General features: G+C 45.2%; 1 protein-coding gene across 1 annotated transcript; it reads right to left on the minus strand.

The window, feature by feature from the left end:
• Positions 1-1,519: 1,519 nt before the first annotated feature.
• On the minus strand, positions 1,520-25,945 carry LOC139312090 (E3 ubiquitin-protein ligase TRIM39-like). Its single transcript, XM_070936613.1, has 8 exons — positions 25,532-25,945; positions 24,112-24,207; positions 23,309-23,539; positions 10,084-10,314; positions 8,777-8,799; positions 5,257-5,375; positions 4,259-4,291; positions 1,520-2,359 (listed from the first exon to the last, which is right to left on the minus strand). The coding sequence occupies exons 1-8, from the start codon at positions 25,943-25,945 to the stop codon at positions 1,848-1,850; spliced, it is 1,659 nt and encodes a 552-aa protein (XP_070792714.1). The 3' UTR covers positions 1,520-1,847.
• Positions 25,946-26,860: the final 915 nt, after the last annotated feature.

A 26,860-nucleotide genomic window follows, 5' to 3' on the forward strand; every position in this document is an offset into this window, starting at 1 on the left:
ATGAATATGATTGCAACTACAGTACTACTACTAAACAGGTTTAGGACTGGGACCTAATTTACAGAACATTCACATCTAAATCTCTTTTAAATATTCCCCAGAAGTGGGGAGATGCAAGGCAGAAACAACCCTAGAGGGAGTCAACAAAGACCTAAGGGAGGGAAGCCCCACCCCTTATTTACATATAGGGAAAAGGCGGAGCTGGCTGCCATCTTGAGCTTGTTGACATGCCTTGGGACACCGTGGCCGTAATCCCCATCCCTTTCGATAGTCTGTTGGGCTAGATCACTGGCTCCCAATTTGACATATGCGAAATCAAATAATAAGCATTTTAACATTTCTCATTTTTAATGTATATAGACATTAAAAAGTGCTTTATGACAGTGTTTCAGACTTATGACCATTGCAGCATCCTCATGATTACTTGATCAAAATTTAGTCGCTTGGCTATTGACTCATATTTATGACGGTTGCAGGGTCGAGTCATGTGATAGATTCCCCTTGCCTTCTTTTCCAACCATCCAGGCGCCTTCCCCTGGTACAGTCCATTCCTTGTGGCTGCCACTCCACTCAGCTCCCTCACATGGTTGGGTGGGGGTCAGATGGCTATTCATCCAGTTCTTGCTCTCTCTCCTCTCTCCCCCGCCCCCTCCTGCTTGCTGGTCTCTCCTGCCACTGCCTCTGCTCCTCCCGTGATTCCCCTGCCTGCCTCCCTTTCTCTCCATCTCCTTCCTCCTCCTCCTTCCTCAACCTTTCCTCACACACTTTTCCCCCCTTTTCCCCACACTCCTTTCTCTCCCTTTCCTCAACCCGTCCTCATGTGTCGCTTCCCCCCCCCTCACTTGGTGGGGTGGAGGCCAGGTGAGCCAGGAGGCCCCACTTCCCTTCTCTCCCTTCTCCCTCAGGTTTGCCCCCAAAGAGACCCACCTATCCCTCTCGCCCTCTCTCTCTATCCACTGCTCCCCTCCTTTTTCCTGCCAAAACCTCCTCCTTTTCATTCCCTTCTTCCCCCGTGATAGTTAAAATGGGGCAAAGCTCACTTAACAGCTGACTCACTTGGGAGCAGAAATTTGGGGCTCAATTGTAAGTCCAGGACTACCTGTATTAGGTATGTTCATTAGGATTACTCCTTTGCTCCTTTGCCAACAGCAGCTTGTCAATCTTCAGTTCTTTAGATGCTTTGAGGGGTTCCAGAGATCTGCTGCCAGCATTCAAAGTCACCATATCAGTTAAGTTTCACTCCCCTTATTTATTTTTATCTCGCCGTTATTATTTTTACAAATAACTCAAGGTGGCAAACATATCCAACACATCTTCCTCCTCCTATACCTGTGAGGCTATAAAGCTTATATCGAGTGTAATACTTGCTGAAGCTCTGCTAGGGTTCGTTGGATTATGACAATTATGTATTAAAAGGAAACTGGAGAAAAATAAAAGGGGGAAGGAAAGAAAATAAGAAGGGGATGATTATAGAATATATGGAGTTATGGACACCTACACTAACTAACATGAAACAAACAAGCATGATCCATAAATGGGATGAAGAGCTGTGACAGACATATAAAATCATGATTGACAGGCTTAGCTGTAAGGTATCTTTAATACTGATACACCTGAACACATGATGCTAAAGCCGATAAAGATCCTAGGACACTTCAATTTTTTTTATCCAGACAAATAGAAATGATGATCAGGTTATTCCTTTATAAGGACTGATTGACTGATCAGGGTGGCATAGAACAATAAAGGAAGCTGAAGTAGCAAAAAGCTAAGGAATCTCTGCTTTAAAGGCTTTCGGAGATCCCTGCTTGGTAAATAGGGAGATTTGTTTATGGAGGTCCCTTCTTTTAGGGGAGTGTCATGGAGGTGTCTTCACCCAAAGAGAAAAAGGGCAGAAGGGTCTCTCCAACCAAGGAAGCGTCTGAGAATGTATGGAGCAGAGTTGCTGTGCTGGCATCAAAAAAGCTCACTTGTCCCCCTTCGCAGTTGAGAGAGATGCGGATCCTCGTGGGCTCCTCAGTCAGGACCAGTTCAGAGAATCTTGATGATATGGCCCAGTATTTCCCTACGCTTTTCACAAACTCCCAGAGCCTGATCTGCTCATCAAGATTTGTTAAGTTCACTGGCTTTTTGGCAACCCCTACACTCCATTCTCCTGTACCTCCTACAATAATTTCCCAGAAATGTCTCCCTGGGGAGAACTTCTGACAGCCAAGGACAGAAGCATAATGTACAAATATCACGGGGTCTGAGGCAAGATATTTTTCTTCAACTGGCTTAACTCTTTTGACACTTTTCCGATCTTCAGAGATTTCAAGGCGGCCAGGATAGGCTGTGCCTGAATCCAGAGTTACATTCTCTGTAAGGGGGAAGAGAAGAAGGAAGGAAGGAAAAAAACAAGAACTTCAGCTGCAGGCCTGGTTTGTGTCTTCACCCCCAAGAGTTTAACCCTCTTGTGTGAATGGAGTTCAGCTTCCAAACACCTCCCCCCCCCCAGGACTGGAAGACTCATTGTTTTTTTAAACAACACCTCAGCATTGCCTGGTCAAGAGTCCTCCAACTTTGGCAACTGTAAGACTTGTAGACTTCAACTAACAGAATTCCAATGGCTGATGGGGCTGCTATTGTCCAGGTCCCTCTGCTCCCTTTTCTCCAAGCACTCGGGCTCTCCCACTGTCTTAGTCCCATCCTCTGTTAACTGCCGGCCTCTTCAGCGCTCCTCTGGCCTTCTCATTCCATTCACTTAGGTAAATTTCGCCATCTTCCAGGCCATCTGCCTCCCCTTCAGCTGCCACTAAGCTGCACACCTTCAGGATACGTTCACTACCTGTACAGTTTTGGCTCCTCCCCTCAGCTCTTCGTCTCTTGGCTCCACTGGTCAATTCCCCTAGTCTCTAGTCTCCCATGTGGCAGCCACTCTGCTGATTACCATCCAGCTTCGCCATCCTGGATGGGGAATTCTGGGAACTGAAGTCCACAAGTCTCACAATGGCCAAGTCCTTCAAACACTTCATAGTGCTCAACCTCTTCCAGAAGATCAGGCAGAGCCAGAGGCTGCCATGTTTCAATTCTGAACTGGGAAAAGTCAGAAGGATCCCCCAGAGGTAACTTAGGACACATGATGGGATGTGAGGAGGCTCCGTCTTTTTCTCTACGAGCATCAGGGTATCACAGGGATGTACAAAAGGGGAGGATCTTATACAGGAAACCTCTGCTTTCATCAGTCTGATGGCCCACATAGTGGAGGCATCCCTGATGCTCCAACTTTGCTATTTGCTTTGACCCAAAGGTCCTAATTTCTGCTCCCAAAGACCTGGTCTCTCACCAACTTATAGTCAGGCAGTAAAATCAAGAGGATGTTATTAGCTTGGTAGGAATTCAAGATTCCTTTCACTCCCAGTCCATATTTTCCCATTTATCCAAATATTTCATTTTACACCAAGATTGACTTCAGTTTTTTAGATTACCGTATTTTTCGGAGTATAAGACGCACCGGAGTATAAGACACAGCTAGTTTTTGGGGAGGAAAATAGGGGAAAAAAATCTGCCTACCAGGTATTCATCTGGCTATCATCCTTAGTCTGGTCAGCTTCAGCACATTAATTTGCTGGTTTTTTATCCCCTGCTTGGGGATAAAAAACAGCCCCTAAGGAACAGCTGAGAGGAAGCAGCAATGAGAAAAGCAGGCAAACCTTCACTCAGCTGGTACCTGGTTAGGGCAGAAAAAAGCTTCTAAAGAACAGCTGAGAGTCGGAGCAAAGCAGGGAGACCGCTTCACTCAGGGAGTTGAGGGAGCAGGCAAAGCTGGGAAGATTGCTTGCTAGTGCTTCATTAGTACCTCGGTGGGGCTGAAAAAAGCTTCCAAAAAGCTACATACGGAGTATAAGTTGCACCCAAATTTTCAGCCTCTTTTAGGGGGGGAAAGGTTCGTCTTACACTCCAAAAAATATGGTATGGATAGAACGGAACGGAGCGGAGTAGGAGTAGAGGAGTAGAACATAACCGAACAGAACCGAACAGAACAGAACAGAACAACCGCTTTATTTGGCCAAATGTGATCAGACACACAAGGAATTTTTCTCCACTGCATTAGCTAATATTGTACATATAAATGGCAAGTAATAGTTCATAAATCATCATAGTCTTATATAGTAATTACTCCTATATTTTTGTTTTTGATCTATTATGTTTCTCTTAAAGTTACTGGCATCAGAGCTTAAAATAGTAAGGAATTCCAATTCCTATAACTCATATTTACCTTCCTGTAGTTGAAGTCCACTTTCCAGAGTATCTGGGGAAGAAAAGGGAGGAATTCAGCATCTCATCACTGGAATTGGAGGAACAGAAGGGCCTCCCTCAGATTCCCTGGTTTGCTTTCCTTGGACTGAAATAAGGACATATGGAATAGAGAAAGCTACAAGCCAGAATGTCATTGGTGGCTATATATATTCCATCAGGTATAAATATATTCTACTATACATTCCGTATACAGGTAGTCCTCAATTTACAACTATTTCTTTAGTGAAATTATAACAGCACTCACAAAAGTGCTTTAGGACTGTTTCTCACACTGATCACTGTTGCAGCCTCCCCAGTCACGTGTTCATACTTGGGGACCAGCTTTTATTTACGATGGTTGCAGCATCCCATGGTTCTGGGATTGTCCTCTTCAACCTTCCTGGGAAGCTTGTCACACGCAAAGTCAATGGGGGAATCCAAATTCATTGATCAACTGTGATTCACTTAACTGCTGTGATTTTCTGAATAACACTGGCAGAAAAGTTTGTAAAATGGGGCACTGGTTACTTATCAACTGCCTTGCTTAGCAACAGAAATTTACAGCTCAACTGAGGTTGTAAGTCAAGAACTACCTGCATATATTCCATTATACTTAGTGGAAACTTATTCTGCTTCCCCAGTGATCAGGGCATATGGATTTGGGCCAGGGGTGGGTTCCACTTACCTTCGCTACCGGTTCACAATGTGGGTGCGTGCGCAGAGTGTCTGTGATGATGTCCAGGTGGATGGGCGGAGCCTCCCGCCACCGCTACTACCAATTTGCAAGATCCAGAGCGAACCGGTAGGAACCCACCACTGATTTGGGCTACGAAGACTACAGGTAGTCTCCATTTACAATCCTAACTGAGACACTGATTCTGAAATGGTTCCCACTTTGATCCATGTGACACTGACCCAGAATCTCTCTTGGATTTTCCAAATGTCATCCAGTGTAAAACCCCAGCGGCTGTTTTTTACCTCTCAGTTTTTTCATGGTGCTTTTCAGAAGCTCAGTCATATCACTGTAATCCCAGACTGTCCACTTCGGCTCTAGAAGTAAATCCACCGGATTCTCATATGTTTCCTTTGCCTGGTATCTGGCAAGACAAAATAGCAGAACAACAGATTTGGAAGGGACCTTGTAGGTCATCTAGTCCAACACACAAACCACCAAACCCCAAGCAGGAGACCCTACTCAGTTTCTGACAGATGGCAGTCGGGCCTCTTCTTGAAAGCTTCCAGTGATGAAGCTTTCAGAACGTCTGAAGGCAAAGCTGTTCCAATGGTTCTCCTCAGTCAGAATTGTTCTCTTATTTCTAGGTTGAATCCCTCCTTGATCAGTTTCCATCCATTATTCCTTGTCTGGCCTTCAGGTTGACCCCCTCCTGTCTGTGGCAGCCCCTCAAATATTGGAAGACAAGAGCCTTGGTGGCGCAGTGGACTAAGTGCTGTTAAAGTAGCACTTAGCTGCCAGCTGCCTGCAATTATTGCAAGTTCAAATCTCACCAGGCTCAAGGTTGACTCAGCCTTCCATCCTTTCGAGGTAGGTAAAATGAGGACCCGGATTGTGGGGGCAATAAGCTGACTTTGTATAAAAAAGAACACCACTTGGGGGCGGGGGGCAAAAGCCCTACTAAGCAGGTATATACAAAAGTATGAAGGCTATTGCTTAATGCATTGTAAGCCGCCCTGAGTCTCCGGACTGCATATAAGGGCGGCATATAAATCGAACTAATAAAATAAATAAAATAAATAAAATAAAGACTGTTATCATGTCTCCCCTGGTTCTTCTCTTCACTAGACTAGCCATGCACAGTTCCTGCAACCATTATCAACCTGCCAATAGAAGAAGCTTTCTAAACCACCAGATGGTGCTTGAGGATTGGCTAGCTACAGGATCCAATCTGAGTTGGTCACCAGAGGATTTGTCTTCTGAGCTTTCAGACTTGTGCTGGAGCCCATCCTCAGGGAACTTCTCTCTCTCTCTCTCTCTTTCTCTCCAGAATGTGTGCACTGGGCTGTACTATGCATTGTATTTATGTGGTGCCTGGTTGTGTGTGGCTTTTCGTTATTAAGTGGGGTGTTGATGGCCAGCTATTAACTCATTGATTGTCGTTTTCTTGTGTTGCCCTGTCCTCAGATCCTAAGTACCTGGTAAGATGGTGGGAAATCAGCACTCCTGTTGACTGACAAGGGCCCTGTTTCCCAGGCTTCAGTCATTTCTCTGGCTAGCTATTCAAATATGGGCACCATGTGCGACTCAGTGGATCCTGACCCAGAACTGTACTCATCCACCTTCATCAAGTTCAAGGACAGATCTAGTAAAGGCCACTAAGTTTCAGTTTTTGGGCTCCCTACTCTTGAAAATTCTTGTGAATCTCTTGGCCAAAACAATGGATTGTATCTTACCAAATGACTGATGACACATGACTACTATGGGTGATGTAGGTAATTAGACGATGGATATAACATTCAAACTGATCTTGATGGATTTTACTTCTGCATTTAACATAATTCTTCCACATAGACTAGTGTCTATCTAAACTTAAGGACCTTGGACTTTCAGATGATAGAACAATGGTAGGACTCATCTCCAGGGGGTGGGATGAGTCTGCCTATTGAGATGAAGTGGACCAGTTGCTTTCACTGTGTGGAGACAATAATTTGGTCCTTACCACCAATAAGACCAAGGAGTTTATAGTGGACTACAGAAGGAACAGATCAGATATCCAGCCCTCGCTTATCAATGGAGACCAGGTGGAGCAAGTGGCCAGGTTTAGATTTTTGGGTGTTATCATAAAAGAGGATCTGACCTGGGGTGCTCACATTGGAGCACTGGTCAAAAGGGCCCAGCAGAGATTATACTACTTGAGGCTACTCAGGAAAAAACAGCCGAATGAAAAACTGCAGGTGACCTTCTACCGCTGCACTATAGAGAGTATCTTAACTTACTGCACCTGTGTATGGTTTGCCAATTGCACCGTGGCAGATAGGACAGCGCTCCAGAGGGTTAACATCATTGCCCAGAGGATCATTGGTTGCCCCCTCCCCTCCTTGGAAGAGCTTTATAGCTCCTGCTGCCTTAAGAAAGTTCAAAACGTTCTTAAAGATCCATCTTTAAGGAGGAGGGCCTTCTCTGTGGGGGCACCCACCCTCTGGAATCAGCTGCCCCCAGAGATGAGGAGAATCCAAGACCTCCGTGCCTTCCGCTGTGCCCTTAAAACTTTCCTTTTCCAACAAGCCGGGCTGGCCTAACAAAACCTTTTAAATGATTTTAAATTTGTATGTTTTTTAAATTCTTGGCCAAATTGAGATATTTCCTTTTAATTTGTTCTTAATGTTTATATTATGTGTTTTTATCTGGCTGTACACTGCCCTGAGTTCCCAGGAAGAAGGGCGGTATATAAATTTGAAGTAAAATAGATAAAATAAAATAAATCTCATCCTGGCACCCCTTTTTTTGAACTATTGCCATCTGGCAGACGGTAAATAAAAACAAGGACAAATAGGCTGAAAAACAGCTTCTATCCCAGAGTGGTAACTCTGTTGAATTCTACTGTATAGTGCAATACTAATGCAGTATCACAGGTTTTCAATTTAATTGTGTAGAATGTGAAGGATTTGTTTTTGTTTTATTATTATTATTTATAGTTTTCTTATGTATGATGTACACTGAAGATGGCATTTAATTTCGATGTACGAGGTGCAATGACACAAAGTAAACTTAACCTTGAACTTAAAAGTAATGCAATGAAATAGCAGATAACATCTGTCACAATGTCTCTGTAATGACAATTCAGGTGTTTGGCAACTGGCATGTATTTATGACAGTTGCATTACTTGGAACAGCTTACATCCTACAATACCTTTAAAACCATCAAACATCTGTCTCTTCTTAGAAAGGAGTCAATAGGTGGAAAAAAATGCCAAATTAAATCTAAACGTCTGGTTGAGTGTGTGACGGACTATAACAATTCACCATATCAAATACTGCTAATTATGTCCTGTTGAGGTTGTCTAAGGAAATTGATGACTATTTGTTAGCAACCAGTTACAACGGCTCTCAAAAAACTGACTCACAACCATTTTCACACTTAACATCTGTCACAGTGTCCCTGTAATCACTATTCTGGTGCTTGGCAACTGGCATGTATTCATGATAGTTGCATTACTTGGAACAGCTTACATCCTACAATGATACCTTCAAAACCATCAAACATCTGTCTCTTCTTGGGAAGGACTCAATAGGCAGGTAAAATGGCCAAATTCAGTCTAAACGTCTGGCTGACTATGCAACCAACAATAATTGATCATCTCAAATATTGCTAATTATATTGTGTTGAAGTTATCTGAGGAAATGTCTAAAAAGCCCTGAAATACAGTACGCAATCTTTACATTAAAATACTCCGAAATACAAACAGAACTTTCCAAAATAGGAAAACCGTTGGAGGAGCTGCTGATCTCTGAGACTGTAAAGAAAAGGGTGGATTTACTTACTTCTTCAAGATGCTTCCAATGTCCTAAAGAAAAGAGAGACAAAGCATTGAAAGGAGCCATTTCCTAGGCAGAAAATTAAATTCTTACATTTACGAAACAAATGAGTGAAACCTCTGGACAACTAGACACTAACAGACATATAAAGTACTTCCATTTTTTCAAAGAAAAAAAAATCCAGGTGGTTATAATACTTTGTAGAAAGTTATCAGTGTTGGGTTTTTCCTTGCCTGGAGATTAAGGGGAGGGGGAGACCCTACAAAGAACACCCACCACCACATCCCCTAATAGGGCATAGGAACCTCAAATTGTGAAGAATATAGAGACAGTGACCAGTACTTTGAATTCCTGCTTATGCAGCCAGAATCCTACATGCAGACATGGGAAGGTATATCAACCTCCACAAGAGAAGAATGGATGGAAAAAGTGATGGAGCTAGAAAAAAATGACAAAATTGACTGCTTTAATTAGATATGACCCCTTTTTTCTACTTGGAAGCTGCTTCTAAACTTTGTGCTTGAGATAGAAAAAAAGGAACCCTTGATACTAGATTTTTCTTATTAGACTAATCTGTTTTTATACACATGGCTAATAATGAGAAAATATAAAAAATAAAAACTTGAGGCTGTAATTTTATTTTGTATTTTACTGTGCTGAAAATGTTTTGTTTTCCCTTTATCTGACACTTCTTTCCCATTCTTATCCTTCTCCGTTTCCCTATTTTCTTTATTTCCATTTGTACTTTTCACTATTATAATTTCAATTAAATTTCTGGGGAAGGAGAAGGGAAGAGTCAAAAAGAGTATTCTGTGGAGGGGCTAAAGCAGGCTATTCCATTTCATCATTGGTACACCATGATACCAAAAAAATGCTGAGACAGAGAGGAGCAATAAAGGTGATAGGGGCTCTGGAGGCCAAACTGTACAATGAATGGCAAAGGGGAAACGGTAGGCTCAGCCTAACAAAGAGAAGGCTTAGGGGAGACCCTACCACCATCTTCCAATACTTGGAAGGCTGTCATAGAGAAAAGGGCATCGATTTAGTCTCCGTAGCACCTGAAGGCAGGACAAGAGGCACGGGGTGAAAACTCATCACAAAGAGATCCAACCTAAAATACAAAAGAATTTCCTGACAGTGAGAAGTATTTATCAGTGGAACAGCTTCCCTCCCAGAGTTCTGGGTGATCCATCACTGGAGGCTTCCAATAATAGATTTGTTCCGGATGGAATAAGGACTCTGCCTTGGGCAGAGAAGACCTCCATGGTCCCTTCCAGCCCTTGGATTCTATGATCTCTATGATATTACCTGACCTGTAAGAGTTTGTTGGCTGGCTGCTGAAGCTTCTCTTCTATCTCCTGGATGAGATGGTCAAGAGAGCCCAGTTCCTCCATGTGCTTGGCCAAACCCTTCTCCTTTCTTGCCATAATATCCTTCTCCGTTTCTTCCATTTTAGTCAATAGAAGCTTCTCCTGTCCTTCTAACCAGAGTTGTAGCTCTCTGAATTCAGCCATTACACTTTTTTTCACTTTGTCGATGCGATCCTAGAACAAGAAAGAGAAAAAGCAAATGACATAATTTTATTTCATTTTAATTATTTTATTTAATAATTTTAATTTTGTCATGATAATTAAATGGATTCCTTGAAGAATCCAAAAGTGAGGTGGGAGAATTTCCTAGGGAGAAAAAATCTTTTTGACATTAAAAAATGCAAGGGGGAAAAGTTTCTAAAAAGAAAAAAAAGGCTCCAGTTTAAATGATCTCTCATGAAAATTTTCTTAGCAATCAGGGATTTCAAAAAAGTAGACATAAAAATGTTTGTGTTCACAATTTTTTCAATGATAAAATACAATTTGCATTAATTTATTAAGTTTAAGTTTATTCGAGTTTATATACCGCCCTTCTCCCAAAAGGGACTCAGGGCGGTGAACAGCCTAAGTTAAAATACATATAATACAAAAGTTAAGAGACTAAAAATAAATTAAATCGTCGGCTTACCAATTTAAAACCCCAAATCTAAAATTTACAAAATTCCCATTAAAACCATTTAAGCTAGGCCAGCTTGTTGGAATAAATAAGTCTTCAGGGCCTTACGGAAAGAACGGAGGTCCGGGATCAATCGTATTCCAGGAGGTAGCTCATTCCACAGGGCGGGTGCCCCCACAGAGAAGGCTCTCCCCCTGGGGGCTGCCAGCCGACATTGCTTGGCTGACGGCACCCTGAGGAGGCCCTCTCTGTGTGAGCGTATTGGCCGGTGGGAGGTTATCGGTAGCGGCAGGCGGTCTCGCAAATACCCTGGCCCTATGCCATGGAGCGCTTTAAAGGTGAGAACCAACACCTTGAAGTGCACCCGGAAGACCAGAGGGAACCAGTGCAGCTCGCGCAGGAGAGGTGTTACGTGGGAGCACCATGTTGCTCCCATAATCACCCGCACGGCCGCATTCTGGATCAGCTGGAGCCTCCGGGTGCACCTCAAGGGGAGCCCCATGTAGAGAGCATTACAGTAGTCCAGGTGAGACGTGACGAGGGCATGGGTGACTGTGCATAAGGAGTCCCGATCCAGAAAGAGGCACAACTGGCATATCAGGCGGACCTGATAGAAAGCCCCCCTGGCCACAGCTGTCATATGCTCTTCCAAAGACAGCCGTGTGTCCAGGAAGATGCCCAAGTTGCGAGCCCCCTCTGTGGGGGTCAGAGATTCACCCCCAATAGCCAGCGATGGCACCAGCTGGCTATATCGGGACGCCGGCATCCACAGCCACTCGGTCTTGGAAGGGTTGAGTCGAAGCCTGTTTCTCCCCATCCAGACCCGCATGGCCTCCAGTCACTGGGTGATCTGTCCCCGTCCCCACTCACACACAAACACAGCCAGCCGAGGGTTAAGGAAACACTTTGGAACGCACCCAGTCTTATCTCCCACTTGGCAGCGATAGACACACCATCTGCCAAGTGACTTTATTTTCACAGTAAAACAGAAAGATAAATACTCAAGAGTCCAAATGTCCGACACTTTAAATCTTTCTCTCAGCAGTTCCGGACGAGGCTTTAGTGACTATCCAAGGTTTGCTTTGTTCGTCACAAGGATCCTTGACCACCACCCTCTATTATATAGTCTCTGGGGTGTGGTCCAGTGACTCAGTTCTAATCCCTAGCACGCCTCCTAAGCTGCTGCAAACGGTTATCACGCCTTCGGAGGCGTGCGTCCAGGAATGATGTTTCTTCATCACTCTGATCCGAACCAGCTGTCTCCTCTCCCTCGGCCGGCACTTGAGACAATGCCAGAGGGGAGTGGCCTGGAGAGGGAGGCCTGGCTGACTCCTCTTCCTCATGCTCGGAGCTTTCTTCCTCCGATGGGACAGGCTCAGAGGGCGGGGCCACAACACTGGGACATCACTTCGAGGGCATCATTGGGGTGGTCAGGGGTGGAGATGTACAGCTGAGTGTCAGCGTACAGTTGACAATGCACCCCAAAACCACAGACGATCTCACCCAGCGGCTTCACATAAATGTTGAACAGGAGCGGCGAGAGGACCGACCCCTGCGGCACCCCACAAACAAGGTGCCTCGAGGTCGACCTCTGCCCACCTGCCAACACAGAGTGCGACCAGTCGGAAAGATAGGAGGAGAACCACCACAACATGGTGTCTCCCACCCCTAATCCCTCCAGCTGACGCAGCATGATACCATGGTCGCTGGTATCAAAAGCCGCTGAGAGGTCTAACAGGACCAGAACAGAGGAACAACCCCTGTCCCGAGCCCTCCAGAGATCATCCAGCAATGCGACCAATCCCGTCTCCGTGCTGTACCCAGGCCTGAAGCCGGACTGGCATGGATCTAGATAGACGGTTTCATCCAGATACTGCGGGAGCTGTCGCGCAACCACACTCTCAACAACCTTTGCCACAAAGCGAAGGTTGGAGACCGGACGATAATTTGCCAGAACAGCCGGGTCCAGAGAAGGCTTCTTGAGGAGGGGCCTCCCCACCGCCTCTTTCAAGGTGGCAGGCAAGAAACCCTCCCCCAGAGAAGCATTTATAATCCTCTGGAGCCAGCCTCGTGTAACCTCCCAGGTGGCCAGTACCAACCAGGAAGGACACGGGTCCAATAAACATGTTTAACCTCCCCAGAATCCTGTCCACGTCCTCAGGAGTCACAGAATCGAACTCCTCCCAGATAACATTCTCAAGGCCGGCCTCAGTCACCCCGCCGGAGTCTACCCAGTCAGAGTCCAGACCTTACCGAATCTGAGCGATTTTATCATGCAGATACTGTGCAAAATCCTCAGCCTGCCCTTGCAAGGGGTCCTCCTGCGCTCTCTGGTGTAGGAGGGAGTGGGTCACTCTAAACAAGGCAGCTGGGTGGTTATCTGCTGATGCAATAAGAGCAGAAAAGTAATTACACTTTGCCACTTTTATCGCCACCAAATAGGTCCTAACATGAGACCTAATTAGTGTTCGGTCGGATTCAGAACGACTAGCCCTCCAACCACTCTCTAGGCGTCGTTTCCGGCGCTTCATCTCCCTCAACTCCTCAGAGAACCAAGGCGCTGAGCAGGCTTGGTGCCAGGTCAGAGGCCGCAAAGGCACGACTCGGTCCAGAGCACTGGTGGCCATCCTATCCGAGGCGGCCACCAGGTCTTCTGCCGAGTCGTGAGCCAGAGTTTCAGGAACTGGCCCAAGCTCCCTCTGGAACCTATCAGGATCCATCAGGAGCCTGGGGTGGAACCACCTGGTCGGTTCCACCTCCCTGCGGTGGGGTGCGGCGGTCAGAAAGTCGAGCCTCAGGAGAGAATGGTCCGACAATGATAGGGGTTCAATAACTATATCCCCAACATCTAGGCCATTCAACCACTGACCAGAGACAAAAACCAAGTCCAGAGTGTGTCCTCCCACGTGAGTAGGGCCAAGAATTAGTTGTGTCAGGTCCATGGCTGTCATAGAAGCCATAAACTCCCGAGCCAACCCAGACGCCTCACCGGCAGACGGCAAGTTGAAATCCCCCAGGACCAAAAGTCTGGGCGTATCAACCACCACCCCGGCAATAACGTTGAGGAGCTCGGGCAGGGCCGCTGTCACGTGGCAGGGAGCCAGGTACGTGAACAGCAGGCCCACCTGCATCCCATGGCCCCATTTCACCAGGAGACTCCCATCCGGCTATCTGAGGTACAGTGGCCTCCCTTGGATCAAGACTTTCCTTTATAACGACCGCCACCCCCCAACCCCTTCCCTGGGCCCTTGGCTGATGGAATGCGCGGAAACCTGGTGGGCACATCTCTACGAGGGGAAACCCCCCCCTCTTGGCCCAACCAGGTCTCTGTAATACCCGGTAGGTCCGCGCCCCCCTCCTGAATAAGGTCACAAATGAGCAGGGTCTTATTAACCACAGACCTAGCATTGCACAGCATCAGCCTAAGACCCGGGCTCCACAACTCTGGACAGCCCAGGGAACGAGAAGAGTCCTGGGGGCCGAGGCACGCCACCGCTTGAAGACAGCAGGTGCATGCCCCCACCACATGATGTGGTCCCCTGCTCCCGTCATATCTGCCCCTCCCAACTACGGCCTTAATGGGATCGCCCTCCCTCCTATCAACACTGAGCTCCTCCAACACTGAGCTCCTCCACACCCCACACCCCGCCTCCCGTTCTATGCCCCTGTGACGAGCCAGGCCTATATCCCTCCCTCCCCTCCCCCTTCCCCAACCCCCCTAAAAATTTACACAAAGACAATTTTAAAAAACCCCGCAACCCCCTCTTTTTAGGTTAAGCAAGCCAAACCTATTGCATAAAACACAGCTCATGGGATGGGGCACTTAACCCAACTGAGACTCATTCAGCCAATGGTGACATCTCAGTCCCCATGTTAAGAACAACTTCTGTGCCCTACACAGTCTTTAACTTTGAATTAATTTCAGTCAGAACTTGTACTTACAAACAGGCTACCTATTATTAAAGATGGCGGATGGTGGTCTCCTTCCTATTAGATCTGAAGCTCCTAACAGTTGGATCAATACTTACAAGCATTTCCTGCACTGTTTGCTCTGTGTCTCTTTTGTATGTAGCTATTTTTTCTTTCTGCTCCTTCTGAGCCTTCAGGCAATTCTCCACCTTGATCTGAAAAATACAAGTTTTGAGTTTCTTTTCTGTAAAGAATTACATTGGAGGGAAGACCAAGTTAGAAGACACAGAATATTCAATCATCATAAATACATGACAGTTGGCAAATGTCCAAATTTTGATCATGTGACCATGACTCTATGACAATTTCGCTCTAGAGCAAATATGGAAAGGGAGCTGGCAAAGGGAGCCTATTTCTTCATACAGGCAATTTCCGTTACTAAGCAAGACAGTTAAGTGAAGTTTTGTCTCATTTTACAACCGTTCTTCCGAATGTTCTTAAGTGAATCACTGCAGTTGTCAGGTTGGTCACACAGCTATTAAGCAAATCTGGCTTCTCCATTGACTTTGTTTATCAGAAGGTGGCAAAGGGTGAACATAAGAGCCCAGGACAACATAATATGACAGTTGACAAGCATCTGAATTTTGATCAGTGACAACAGGAATGTCAACCTGTTTTTTTAAAATTGCAGGCAGGGAGATAAGGAGTGGGATAAAGCAGGAGGAAGCAAGTAAACTAGTAAAAAGACTGAGAGGGCTGGCACTGGATGCCCCTCCCCAGCGATTCCTCCTGGCTGACTCCTACCTGGAATTCCTGGAAAGCCTCCTCCGCAGGGATCACCGAGTGGCCCTTGTGCTCTTTGGATCGGTCGCAGACCACGCAGATGAGGGTCTGGTGGTCCTTACAGAAGAGCTTGAGGGGCTCCCGGTGCTTTGGGCAGAGGCTCCCTCCTTCCTCGCCCCAAGGACCTCCGCATCGCCCGGCCACTTCAGCCATCCGCGCCAGCTGCCTGTTGCGGAGGATGCTGCGGGGCGCGAAGGTCTGTCTGCATTGGGGGCAGGAAGCCTTTGATTTCGATGTCCCCCGACTGCGGGTCAGGCAGCCCCGGCAGAAGTTGTGGCCGCACTTGGGGATGAGCACGGGGTCCTGGAAAAAGTCCAGGCAGATGGAGCAGGTGGCTTCTTCCAAGAAATCCCGCAAGGGCGCTTCGGCTGCCATCGCAGCTTCCTCCGCCGGGAAAGGAAAGAGAAAGTTAAGTTTTGCTTCTTTCCCTGCGAAACAGGTGACCGCTTTTTGGCTCTGCCCAGACGGGAAACCGAAATGAATTGTTGCTGCTCTTGCAGGCATCTTCGCTGGCTTCTTAAAGAAGAAGGACAGTATTTTAAAAGGAACAAATTGGGGAGGAGGAAAAATTCAAGGGACGAAGCCCCGATCAGTTATTCTCAGCCCAACCAGCTCGTTAAAGGGAAAATTGTTTTAAAAACTGGAGAGAAGCAAACATCCCTGGGACGAACCTCGATCAATTACAATTGATCCTGTTAAAGAGAGTAAACAAGTTTAAAATACAACATTCATGGGATCCCCTCCCCCCCCCAATCAATTATTGATCCAACATTCTGCTAATGGAGAGGTGGGGAATCACGGCCCCTTTGTGACTTGTGGATTTCAAATGGTATATATAGGGACTCTTCTGATTGGTTGATTGATTGACTTCAACACCCGAAAGGGCCACTGTCCATTCCTTGTGGCTGCCACTCCACTCTGGTCCCTTTGCTCAGGCCCCTCCACTTGCCCTGCTCGGCTGGACTCTGCTGTCTTCTCCTTCCAGCCGGTCCCTTCTGGAGTCTCCTCTCAGCAGGCGGATCAGGCAGTGGTGGGGGGTGATCAGATGGCCAGTCGGCCCTTCTCCCTCTCTCTCTCTCTCCTGTCTCTGCTCCTCCTTTGATTCCCCTGCCTGCCTCCCCTTCTCTCCATCTCTTTCCCCTTCCTCCTCCTCCTCCTCCTCCCCCTCCCCTTTCCTCAGCTTTCCCTCAGACTTTCCCCTATATTTCCGCCCACTCCGTAATCAATTAGAAGCTTTATATAACATTGAAACTGATCTTGATGGATTAAAGGGAACACAATAAAATTTAATAAGGATGAAAGGAGTTACAAGTAACCTTCAATTTATGACTATTTCTTAGCAACCAGGTACAAACGGCTCTGGGGGGGAAAAAGGCTTAAAACCATTTTCACACTTAACATCTGTTGCAGTGTCCCTGTAGTCACAATTTGGGTGCTTTCAGACTGGCAGGTATTTATGATAGTTGCATTACTTGGAAGAGCTTACATCCTACAATGATACCTTTAAAACCAACAAACACCTGTCTGTTCTTGGGAAGGACTCAATAGGTGGATCAAAAGGCCAAATTCACTCTAAACATCCGGCTGAGTGTGAGATGGACTATAACAATTCACATGTAACAGTAACAGAGTCGGAAGGGACTGTGGAGGTCATCTAGTCCAACCCCCTGCTCATGCTTGAGACCTGTACTAGGGATTCGAACTGCCGACCTTTCTGATCGACAAGCTCAGCGTCTTAGCCACTGAGCCACCTAGCCAGCAGCATCAAATACTGCTAATTATGTTTTTAATTTAATTTTAATCATTAGATCAGTGGCTCTCCATGTGTAGGTTGTGAAGTCAAATAAACAAGCATCTTAACATTTCTCATTTTTAAGATATATAGACATTAAAAAGTGCCCTATGACAGATTTTCAAACTTACGACCATTGCAGCATCCCCACGATTACGTGATCAACATTCAGTCACTTGGCAATTGGCTCATATCTGTGACGGTTGCAGGGTCCCCTGGTCGTGTGATCAACCTTTGTGACCTTCTGACAAGCAGAGTCAACGGGGAAGTCAGATTCACACTTAGCAACTGTGTCACTAACTTAACAATGGAAGTGATTCACTTAACAACTGTGACATGAAAGATGGTGATGTAGCGTCACCCCTGAAAGGGTCGCTGGGAACCAGGTCCCCCTTTCCCTCTTACAATCCATCATGTGGCTGCCAGTCCACTTGGTCCCCCCACTTGCCCGGCTCAGCTGGACTCTGCTATCTTGTCCTCCCAGCTGGACCCTTGTGCTGTCTCCTCAGCAGGCAGATCACACGGTTGGGTGGTGGTCAGACGTCTGGTTGGTCCTTCTTCCTCTCTCCTTCCTGCTGCTTGCTAGCCTCTCCTGCAGCTGCCTCTGCTCCTTCCTTGATTCTCTCCATCTTTCTCTTCCCTCCTCCTTTCTCTCCTCACACACTTCTCCCTACCTTTCCCAACCCTCCTTTCTCCCCCTTTTCCCAATCTATCCTCATGCATTGCTTCCCCCCTCATTCTATGGGGTGGAGGCCAGATGAGCCAGGAGGCCCCACTTCCCTTCTCTGCTCCCTCTTCCCATCTCTCTCTTGGTCTCCTCCTTCCTGTCAAAACCTCCTCCTTTACCTTCCCTTCCCCCTCATGATGCACTTAAAATGGGGCAAAGCTCACTTAATAGCCGTCTCACTTGGCAGCAAAAATTTGGGGCTCAATTGTGGTTGTAAATCAAGGACTACCTGTATTAGGTAAGTTTGGATAACTCACATGCACCTTTGTCAACAGCAACTTCAATTTAGATGCTTTGATATGTTCCAGAGAGCTGCTGTTAGCAATCAAAGTCACCATATCAGTGTTAAGTTTCACTCCCCTTATTATTTATTTGTATCTCACCTTTATTATTTTTATAAATACCTCAAGGTGGCAAACATATGAAACACATCTTCCTCCTCCTATTTTCCCCACAACAAACCTGTGAAGTGGTTTGGACTGAGACAGAATGACTGGCTCAGAGTTACCAACTGGCTTTCAGGGCTAAGGCAGGACTTGAACTCACCGTCTTCCTCTTCCTAGCCTGGTGCCTTAACCAGTAGATCAAACTGGATCTGACGCCCATCTCAATATCGAAGCCACTTTTGGGCTGCCTCAGTGTTGGCCATTGGTGGCTACCTAGACAAATCTCCCTCCACTTTTTTTTTTTTTTTTTTAATTTGATTTATATGCCGCCCTTCTCCGGAGACTCAGGGCGGCTTTCAATGCGTTAAGCAATAGCCTTCATCCTTTTGTATATTTATACAAAGTCAGCTTATTGCCCCCACAAACTGGGTCCTCATTTCACCTACCTTAGAAAGGATGGAAGGCTGAGTCAACCTTGAGCCTTGGCGAGATTCGAACCCTGCAGTAATTGCAGGCAGCTGGTCTTAAACAGCTTAATAACAGGGTGCCTTAAACCCCTGTCCTACCAAGGCACTTTTCTTGGTAAAAATTCAGGAGTGGCTTGCCATTGCCCGCTTCCTAGGGCTGAGTGAGAGTAATGGGTCCAACTGGCCTTGTGCCTAAGGGAGGATTAGAACTCAGGCCTTCTAACTTGAATTCTTAACCACCAAACTAGATTGGCTTCTTTTACTCCCGTTACTTGTAGTTACTCAAGAGAAGGCAGAGTGGCTTAAGGCAAGAAGGAAAAACAGTGTTACTGTCAAATAATGCATTTATTTAATAATGTATTTCATTTTTATAATTCTATTAACAATTCTTTTTGACTTTTGGCTTGAGCCAGGTGACACATTTAGGGCACAGAGGACTCACGTTTTCTATCTTGATAACAGACGGTATGTTTTATTTTTTTCTGTTTTGTGTGCATCTTTTGTTTCTATGTATTGTACTGACATCTCTGCTGTCTTCTCCTTCCCGCCGGTCCCTTCTGGAGTCTCCTCTCAGCAGGCGGATCAGGCAGTGGTGGGGGTGATCAGATGGCCAGTCGGCCCTTTTCCCTCTCTCTCTCTCTCTCCTGTCTCTGCTCCTCCTTCGATTCCCCTGCCTGCCTCCCTTTCTCTCCATCTCTTTCCCCTTCCTCCTCCTCCCCCTCCTCCCCTTTCGTTGTATGGGTATACTGTGTATACCCGTACAATGACAATAAAATTATTATTATTATTATTATTATTATTATTATTATTATTATTATTATTATTCACAAACTTGACAGTATACACAGCAAACAAGATAACCATGCTGGATTTCGTATCTCAAATCATCATTATCATCATCATCATCATCATCATTATTATTATTATTATTATTATTACATCAGATGGTGCTTGAGGATTGGCTAACTACAGAATCCAGTCTGAGTCGGTTACTGGGATAAGGGAGGTTTATTCTTCCAAGCTTTGAGACTGGTGCTGGAGCCCATCCTCAGGGAACTCCTCTCTCTCTCTCTCTCTCTCTCTCCAGAATGTTTGCACTGGGCTGTTCTACACACTGTATATCTGTGTATCCTGAGCCGGAACCCGGAACTCATCCACCCTCATCCAGCTAAGTGAAAAGTCTAATAGAGACCCTCATGTTTCCGCTCTGCGCCCCCTACTCTTTTAAATCCTTGTGCATCCCGTGGAGAAAAAGATGGATTACAATAATACATTACCTTTAAATTAAATTACTGCTAAATACAAACAGAAGTTTCCAAAATAGGAAAACTGCTGGAGGAGCTGCCAATCTGTAAAGAATGGGGGGTGGGATTCACTTACTTCTTCAAGGTGCTTCCAATGTCCTAAAAAAAGAGAGACAAAACACTGAAAGGAGCCATTTTCTATGCAGAGAGTTAAATTCTTAAACTAATATAAGGAATGTACAAAAACTCTGGACAACCAGATACAAAACAACCTATAAATTATACTTCCATTTTTCTTAAAAAGAAATCTCATTGCTCTGTTTTCCCCAGCCGTTCACCTCTTTTAGAGAGCTATTGTTTTTATTTCCTTTTCTTACAAAAATTATACTCCAGTTGAATATGACACAATTATACAGAACGTAACATATCCTGCGTATAAATAAATAAATAATAAAACACAACAGCAAACAGAAAAGACTATTTGAAAAAATAAAATACTGCATCAATAGAATACAAAAATGCCCTGCATTAATGCTTCCAGAATCAAGGCACTTTGGAAAATACAGGTGGTTATAACTTTGAAGAAGGCCATCACTGTTGACCCTGGAAATTAAGGGGAGGGGGACACCCTACAAAGAACCCCCACATCCCCTAAAATGTGTGCTCCGCCAGCAGCCTGCGGAGCTGGCAGTGGAGTCGGACAGCGATGAGGCTGAGGAAGAACATGGGCCAGTCCTGGAGGCTGGGGAAGGCCCGGATGAGGGCTCTGCGTCGGAGGCAGAGATGGGGCCAGGGCCATCCGGGAGTGATGTGCGGACTTCGGAGCCTCCAGAGGCTGACAGTAGAGAGCAAGAGGAACAGGAGGAGCCTGTAAGAGAAGAGCTGCCAGAAGGCAGGAGCAGCTAAAGCAGAGAGGACGACTCGGGAGTAGGGCCAAGAGATGATTGGCCCCTCCCATAAGGCTTAAAAGACCAGCTAGGGCTCTTGGCCTCTTTGCTGGAAAACAACCTTTGAGAGAATTGCTTCTTGTTTGGCTGTAGTTATTTCTTCTGTTCCTGAACTGTTGCCAAGAAAAGCCTTTGGCAGTTTGCCTAATTATCCCAAGGTCAGAGATAAACTAAAGACTGGTGTTTTAAGGACTTTGCTTTCATTTCATTTAGAATACACTAAGAATGAGTTAATTCTCAGCTGTTTTAATAAAATCTGTTTGTTTTTTGGAACTGTTTTGCATTTAACAGTTTAACATTTTAACATTTATCATTAACAGTTTAACATTTATCAACTACATGGGCCTGGGTCACAACATAAAAGGAGAAAGGAACCCTAAGTAGGCATTCTTAAAATCATGAATCGCATGGCTTGGTTTTTCTGAATTACAGTATTTTTCCTAATATTAGCCATTACATGTGGTCCTTGACATTCAACAGTTCACTTAGTGACCATTCAAACTTACAATAGTACTGAAAAAACTGACTTATGACCATTTTTCACATTTAAGACTGTTGCAGCATCTCCATGGTTACATGATTCAAATTCAGCTGCTTGGCAACTGATTCATATTTATGACGATTACAGTGTCCTGGGGGTCATGTCACCACAATTTGTGCCTATCTGACAAGTAAAGTCAATGGCAAAGTCAGATTCATTTAATAACCGTGTTACTAACTCAACCACTGCAGTGATTCACTTAACAACAGTGGCAAGAAAGGGAGTAAAATGAAGGAAAATTCACTTAACAACTGTTTTGCTTAGCAACAGAAATTTCGGGCTCTATTGTAGTCATAAGTCAAGGACTACCTGTAGTCTTCATACTTTCCAGTTTCCTTTCCATCGAAAGAGTCAGAAAGATTAGTAAACAAGGACTTGAAAAAAGATGTGGAACTTTGTTTCTGTATACGTTGAGTGCAGCAAGAATCCTACATGCAGACATGGGAAGGAATATCAATCTCCCCAACAGAAGAACGGATGGAAAAAGTGATGGAGCTAGATAGAATGAAAAAAATTGACTGCTTTCATTAGATATGAACCTTTGTTTCTGCTGCTTCTGAACTTTGTGCTCTAAATAGAAAAAAATGAAATCTTGAACACATGATTTTTTTTATTAATTTGTTTTTATACAAATTAAATCCTAAATACTAAACATGCAAATGTAAAAAAGTTGTAATTTTATTTTGTATTTTACTGTGCCGAAAAAAGATGGAAGTCAATGCTTTTTTTTTCTTTTCTCTTTTTCCTACATTTCTTTCCTTCTTATCCTTCTCCATTTCCCTATTTTCTTGATTTGCATTTGTACTTTTCACTATTGTAATTTCAATTAAAATTATGAAAAAAAAGGAAAAATACGAAAAAAAAAAAGTATTCTGTGGCAGGACTAAAGCAGTCTATCCCTTTTCAGCATTGATACAAAACTCTACACATCATTCTGTTACACCATGGAAGAAAAAAGATGCTGAGGCCCCAGAAAGAATGCAGAGAGGGGGCAATGAAGATGATAAGGACTCTGGAGGCCAAACATACAATGAATGGCTAAGGGAACTTGGTATGCTTAGCCTAAGGAAGAAAAGGCTTAGGGGAGACACAACAACCATCTTCCAACACTTGAAGGGCTCTCATAGGGAAAAGGGGTGGAAGCTCATCACACGGAGATCCAACCTAAAATAAGGAAGAATTTCCTGACAGTGAGAATTATTAATCAATGGAACAGCTTGAACAGAAAAAAAAGGGCCTGGTGGCTCAGCAGACTAAAAGCATTGTGATTAACACCAGCTGTCTGCAATTACTGCAGGTTCGAATCTCGCCAAGGCTCAAGGTTGACTCAGCCTTCCATCCTTTCTAAGGTAGGTAAAATGAGGACCCAGTTTGTGGGGGCAATAAGCTGACTTTGTATAAATATACAAAAGTATGAAGGCTATTGCTTAACGCATTGTAAGCCGCCCCGAGTCTCCGGAGAAGGGCGGCATATAAATAAATAAATAAATAAATAAATAAATAAATAAATAAATAAATAAATAAATAAATAAATAAATAAATAACAGCTTCCCTCCCAGAATTCTGGGTGCTCCATCACTGGAGGATTCCAATAATAGATTTGTTCCGGATGGAATAAGGACTCTTGCCTTGGGCTAGAAGACCTCCAAGGTCCCTTCCAGCCCTAGGATTCTATGATCTCAACTTCCTGCCTGACCTGTAAGAGTTTGCTGGCTGGCTGCTGGTGCTTCTCTTCTATCTCCTGGATCAGATGGTCAAGAGAGCCCAGTTCCTCCATGTGCTTGGCCAAACCCTTCTCCTTTCTTGCCATAATAGTCTTCTCCGTCTCTTCCATTCTAGTCAATAGAAGCTTCTCCTGTCCTTTTAACCAGAGTTGTAGCTCTCTGAACTCAGCCACCACATTTTTTTTCTCTTTTTCAATGAGGTCCTAAAACAAGAAGACTGAAAGTGAAAAAGAGATGTTTTTATTTTAATTTATTTACTTAATTACTTTTATTGTTATAATAATTAAACAGATTCCGTGAAGAATCCAAAAGTGAGGTGGGAGAATTTCTTAGAGAGAGAAAAAAAACTCTTTTGATACTAAAAAGTGCGGGGGTGGGTGGGTTCTTTTTTAAAAAAAGGATCCAGTTTAAATGACCTCTCATGAAAATTTTCTTGGTAGGAGTTCCAAAAAAGTAGACATAAAAATGTTTGAGTTCACAATTTTTTCAATATGATGAAATATGGTTTGCATTAATTTATTATGCCAACCAAATCCATAATATAAAACACGACTCATGGGATAGGTGCACTTAACCCAACTGTGAGTCATTCAGCCAATGGTGACATCCCAGTTCCCACATTAAGAACAAGTTCTGTGCCCTAACACCGTTTTTAACTTGAATTTCATTTAAGTCAGAACTTGTACTTACAAATAGGCTGACTATTATCAAAGATGGCGGATGGGGTTCTCCTTCTATTAGCTCAAAAGCTCCTCACCTTTGGATCAATACTTACAAGCATTTTCTGCATTCTTTGCTCTGTGTCTCTTTTGTATGTAGCTATTTTTAATTTCTCCTCCTTCCGAGCCTTCAGGCAATCCCCAACCTTGATCTGAAGAGAAAATTTTGAGTTTCTTTTCCGTAAAGAATTACATCAGAGGGAAGACCTAGCTAGATGATACATTCAACAGTCATAAATACATGACAGTTGGCAAGCATCCAAATTTTTGCAACCATGATGGTCATAAATGTAAAGAATGGTTGTAAGTCATTTTTTCATTGCTGTTAAAACTTGGAACAGCTATTAAACGAATGGTTGAAAGTCAAGGACTATGGTAAATCTCTCTTCAAAAGAATTGCAGGCACAGAGCATAAAGCAGGAGGTGAAGGTCTCAGGTTGGAATTAGGGAAGTTTGTTAAAGGAACGGCCGAGGCAGAAAGTTGCACTTGAGCATAATAAGAGTATAACGAATGGTGAGACACTACTACCTCAACAAGAAAGTTATCAGGACTTCATTAGAAGGATGCTAGCTAAGGCACATAGACATAAACCTTGGTAACTTCTAGCCTATTATAAAAAGAAAACACACACCCATTTTGATCAGAAATCTTATTAACATAAATGTGCAATGTATGAAGGATGAGGGTAAAGTAGAAGAATCCAATAAAAAGTAACACATGAAGGAACCAATGAGTGATTCTTAGAGTGTTAACTTCCTTAATCCTAAATGTACAAAATTTGTATTTGTATGTGGTTCAGGGTCTCAGCTCTTTTAGGTGATGAGAGCCTTTTGGAGTACTTCAATAAAAGTTCCTTGAACCACCTATCCAGTCTGTTTCTGATTGGCATCTGCACCAGGCTAAACACAAAAGATGCTGAGACTCTAGAAAGAGTGCAGAGAAGAGCAACAAAGTTGATTAGGGGACTGGAGGCTAAAACATATGAAAAACGGTTGCAGGAACTGGGTATGTCTAGTTTAATGAAGAGAAGGACTAGGGGAGACCTGATAGCAGTCTTCCAATATCTCAGGGGTTTCCACAAAGAAGAGGGAGTCAAACTATTCTTCAAAGCACCTGAGGGTAGAACAAGAAGCAATGGGTGGAAACTAATCAAGGAGAGAAGCAATTTAGAACTAAGGAGAAATTTCCTGACAGAACAATTAACCATTGGAACTACTTGCCTCCAGAAGTTGTGAATGCTCCAGCACTGGAAATTTTTAAGAAGATGTTGGGTAATCATTTGTCTGAAGTGGTGTAGGGTTTTCTGCCTGGGCAGGAGGTTGGACTAGAAGACCTCCAAGTCCCTTCCAACTGTATTATTCTATTCTATTCTATTGGCAGACAACAGAGAAAGCAAGGAAAGTGATCTAAGGATTTCCAGGAAGGCCAAGGATCTGGATGTTCCTCTGCAGCGATTCCTCCTGGCTGACTCCTACCTGGTATTCCTGGAAAGCCTCCTCCGCAGGGATCACCGAGTGGCCCCTGTGCTCTTTGGATAGGTAGCAGACCACGCAGATGAGGGTCTGGTGGTCCTTACAGAAGAGCTTGAGGGGCTCCCGGTGCTTCGGGCAGAGGCTCCTTCCTTCCTCGCCCGGATGGCCGCCGCATTGCCTGGCCATTTCCACCATCCGCGCCAGCTGCCTGTTGGGGAGGAGGCTGAGGATCCCGAAGGTCTGTCTGCATTGGGGGCAGGAAGCCTTTGTTTCTGTCGTCCCCCAACTGCGGGTCAGGCAGTTCCGGCAGAAGTTGTGGCCGCACTCCGGGACGAGCACGGGGTCCTGGAAAAAGTCCAGGCAGATGGAGCAAGTGGCTTCTTCCACCAAATCCTGCAAGGACCCTTCGGCCGCCATAGCCACCTCCTCGACGGGATAAAGACCTCTCAGTGGCTTTTGATACCATCGACCATGGTATCATGCTGCGCCGGTTGGAGGGGTTGGGAGTGGGAGGCACTGTTTTACGGTGGTTCTCCTCCTATCTCTCCGACCGGTCGCAGTCTGTGTTGGCTGGAGGGCAGAGGTTGACCTCAAGGCACTTGGTTTGTGGGGTGCCACAAGGGTCCGTCCTCTCGCCTCTCCTGTTCAACATTTATGTGAAGCCGCTGGGCGAGATCATCCGTGGTTTTGGGGTGCAGTGCCATCTGTACGCTGATGACACTCAGCTGTACATCTCCACCCCAGACCACCCCAACGATGCCCTTGAAGTGATGTCCCGGTGCCTGGAGGCGGTGCGGGTCTGGATGGGGAGGAACAGGCTCCGACTCAATCCCTCCAAGACTGAGTGGCTGTGGCTGCCGGCGTCCCGATATAGTCAGCTGGTGCCATCGCTGACTATTGGGGGCGAGACATTGGCCCCCACGGAGAGGGCGCGTAACTTGGGTGTCCTCCTGGACGCACGGCTGTCTTTAGAAGAGCATATGACGGCCATGGCCAGGGGGGCTTTGTATCAGGTTCGCCTGATACGCCAGTTGCGCCCCTTTCTGGATCGGGACTCCCTATGCACGGTCACTCATGCCCTCGTTACTTCCCGCCTCGACTACTGCAACGCTCTCTACATGGGGCTCCCCTTGAGGAGCACTCGGAGGCTCCAACTGGTGCAGAATGCGGTCGCGCGGGTACTTATGGGGGCGACATGGCGCTCCCACGTGACACCTCTCCTGCGCGAGCTGCATTGGCTTCCAGTGGTCTTCCGAGTGCGCTTCAAGGTGTTGGTTCTTATCTTCAAAGCGCTCCATGGCTTAGGACCCAGTTATTTACGAGACCACCTTC

Source organism: Pituophis catenifer, unplaced genomic scaffold, assembly GCF_029215685.1.
Source record: "Pituophis catenifer annectens isolate HBS135680 unplaced genomic scaffold, rPitCat1.0.hap2 SCAF_2, whole genome shotgun sequence".
In the NCBI taxonomy this organism is placed as follows: domain Eukaryota; kingdom Metazoa; phylum Chordata; class Lepidosauria; order Squamata; family Colubridae; genus Pituophis; species Pituophis catenifer.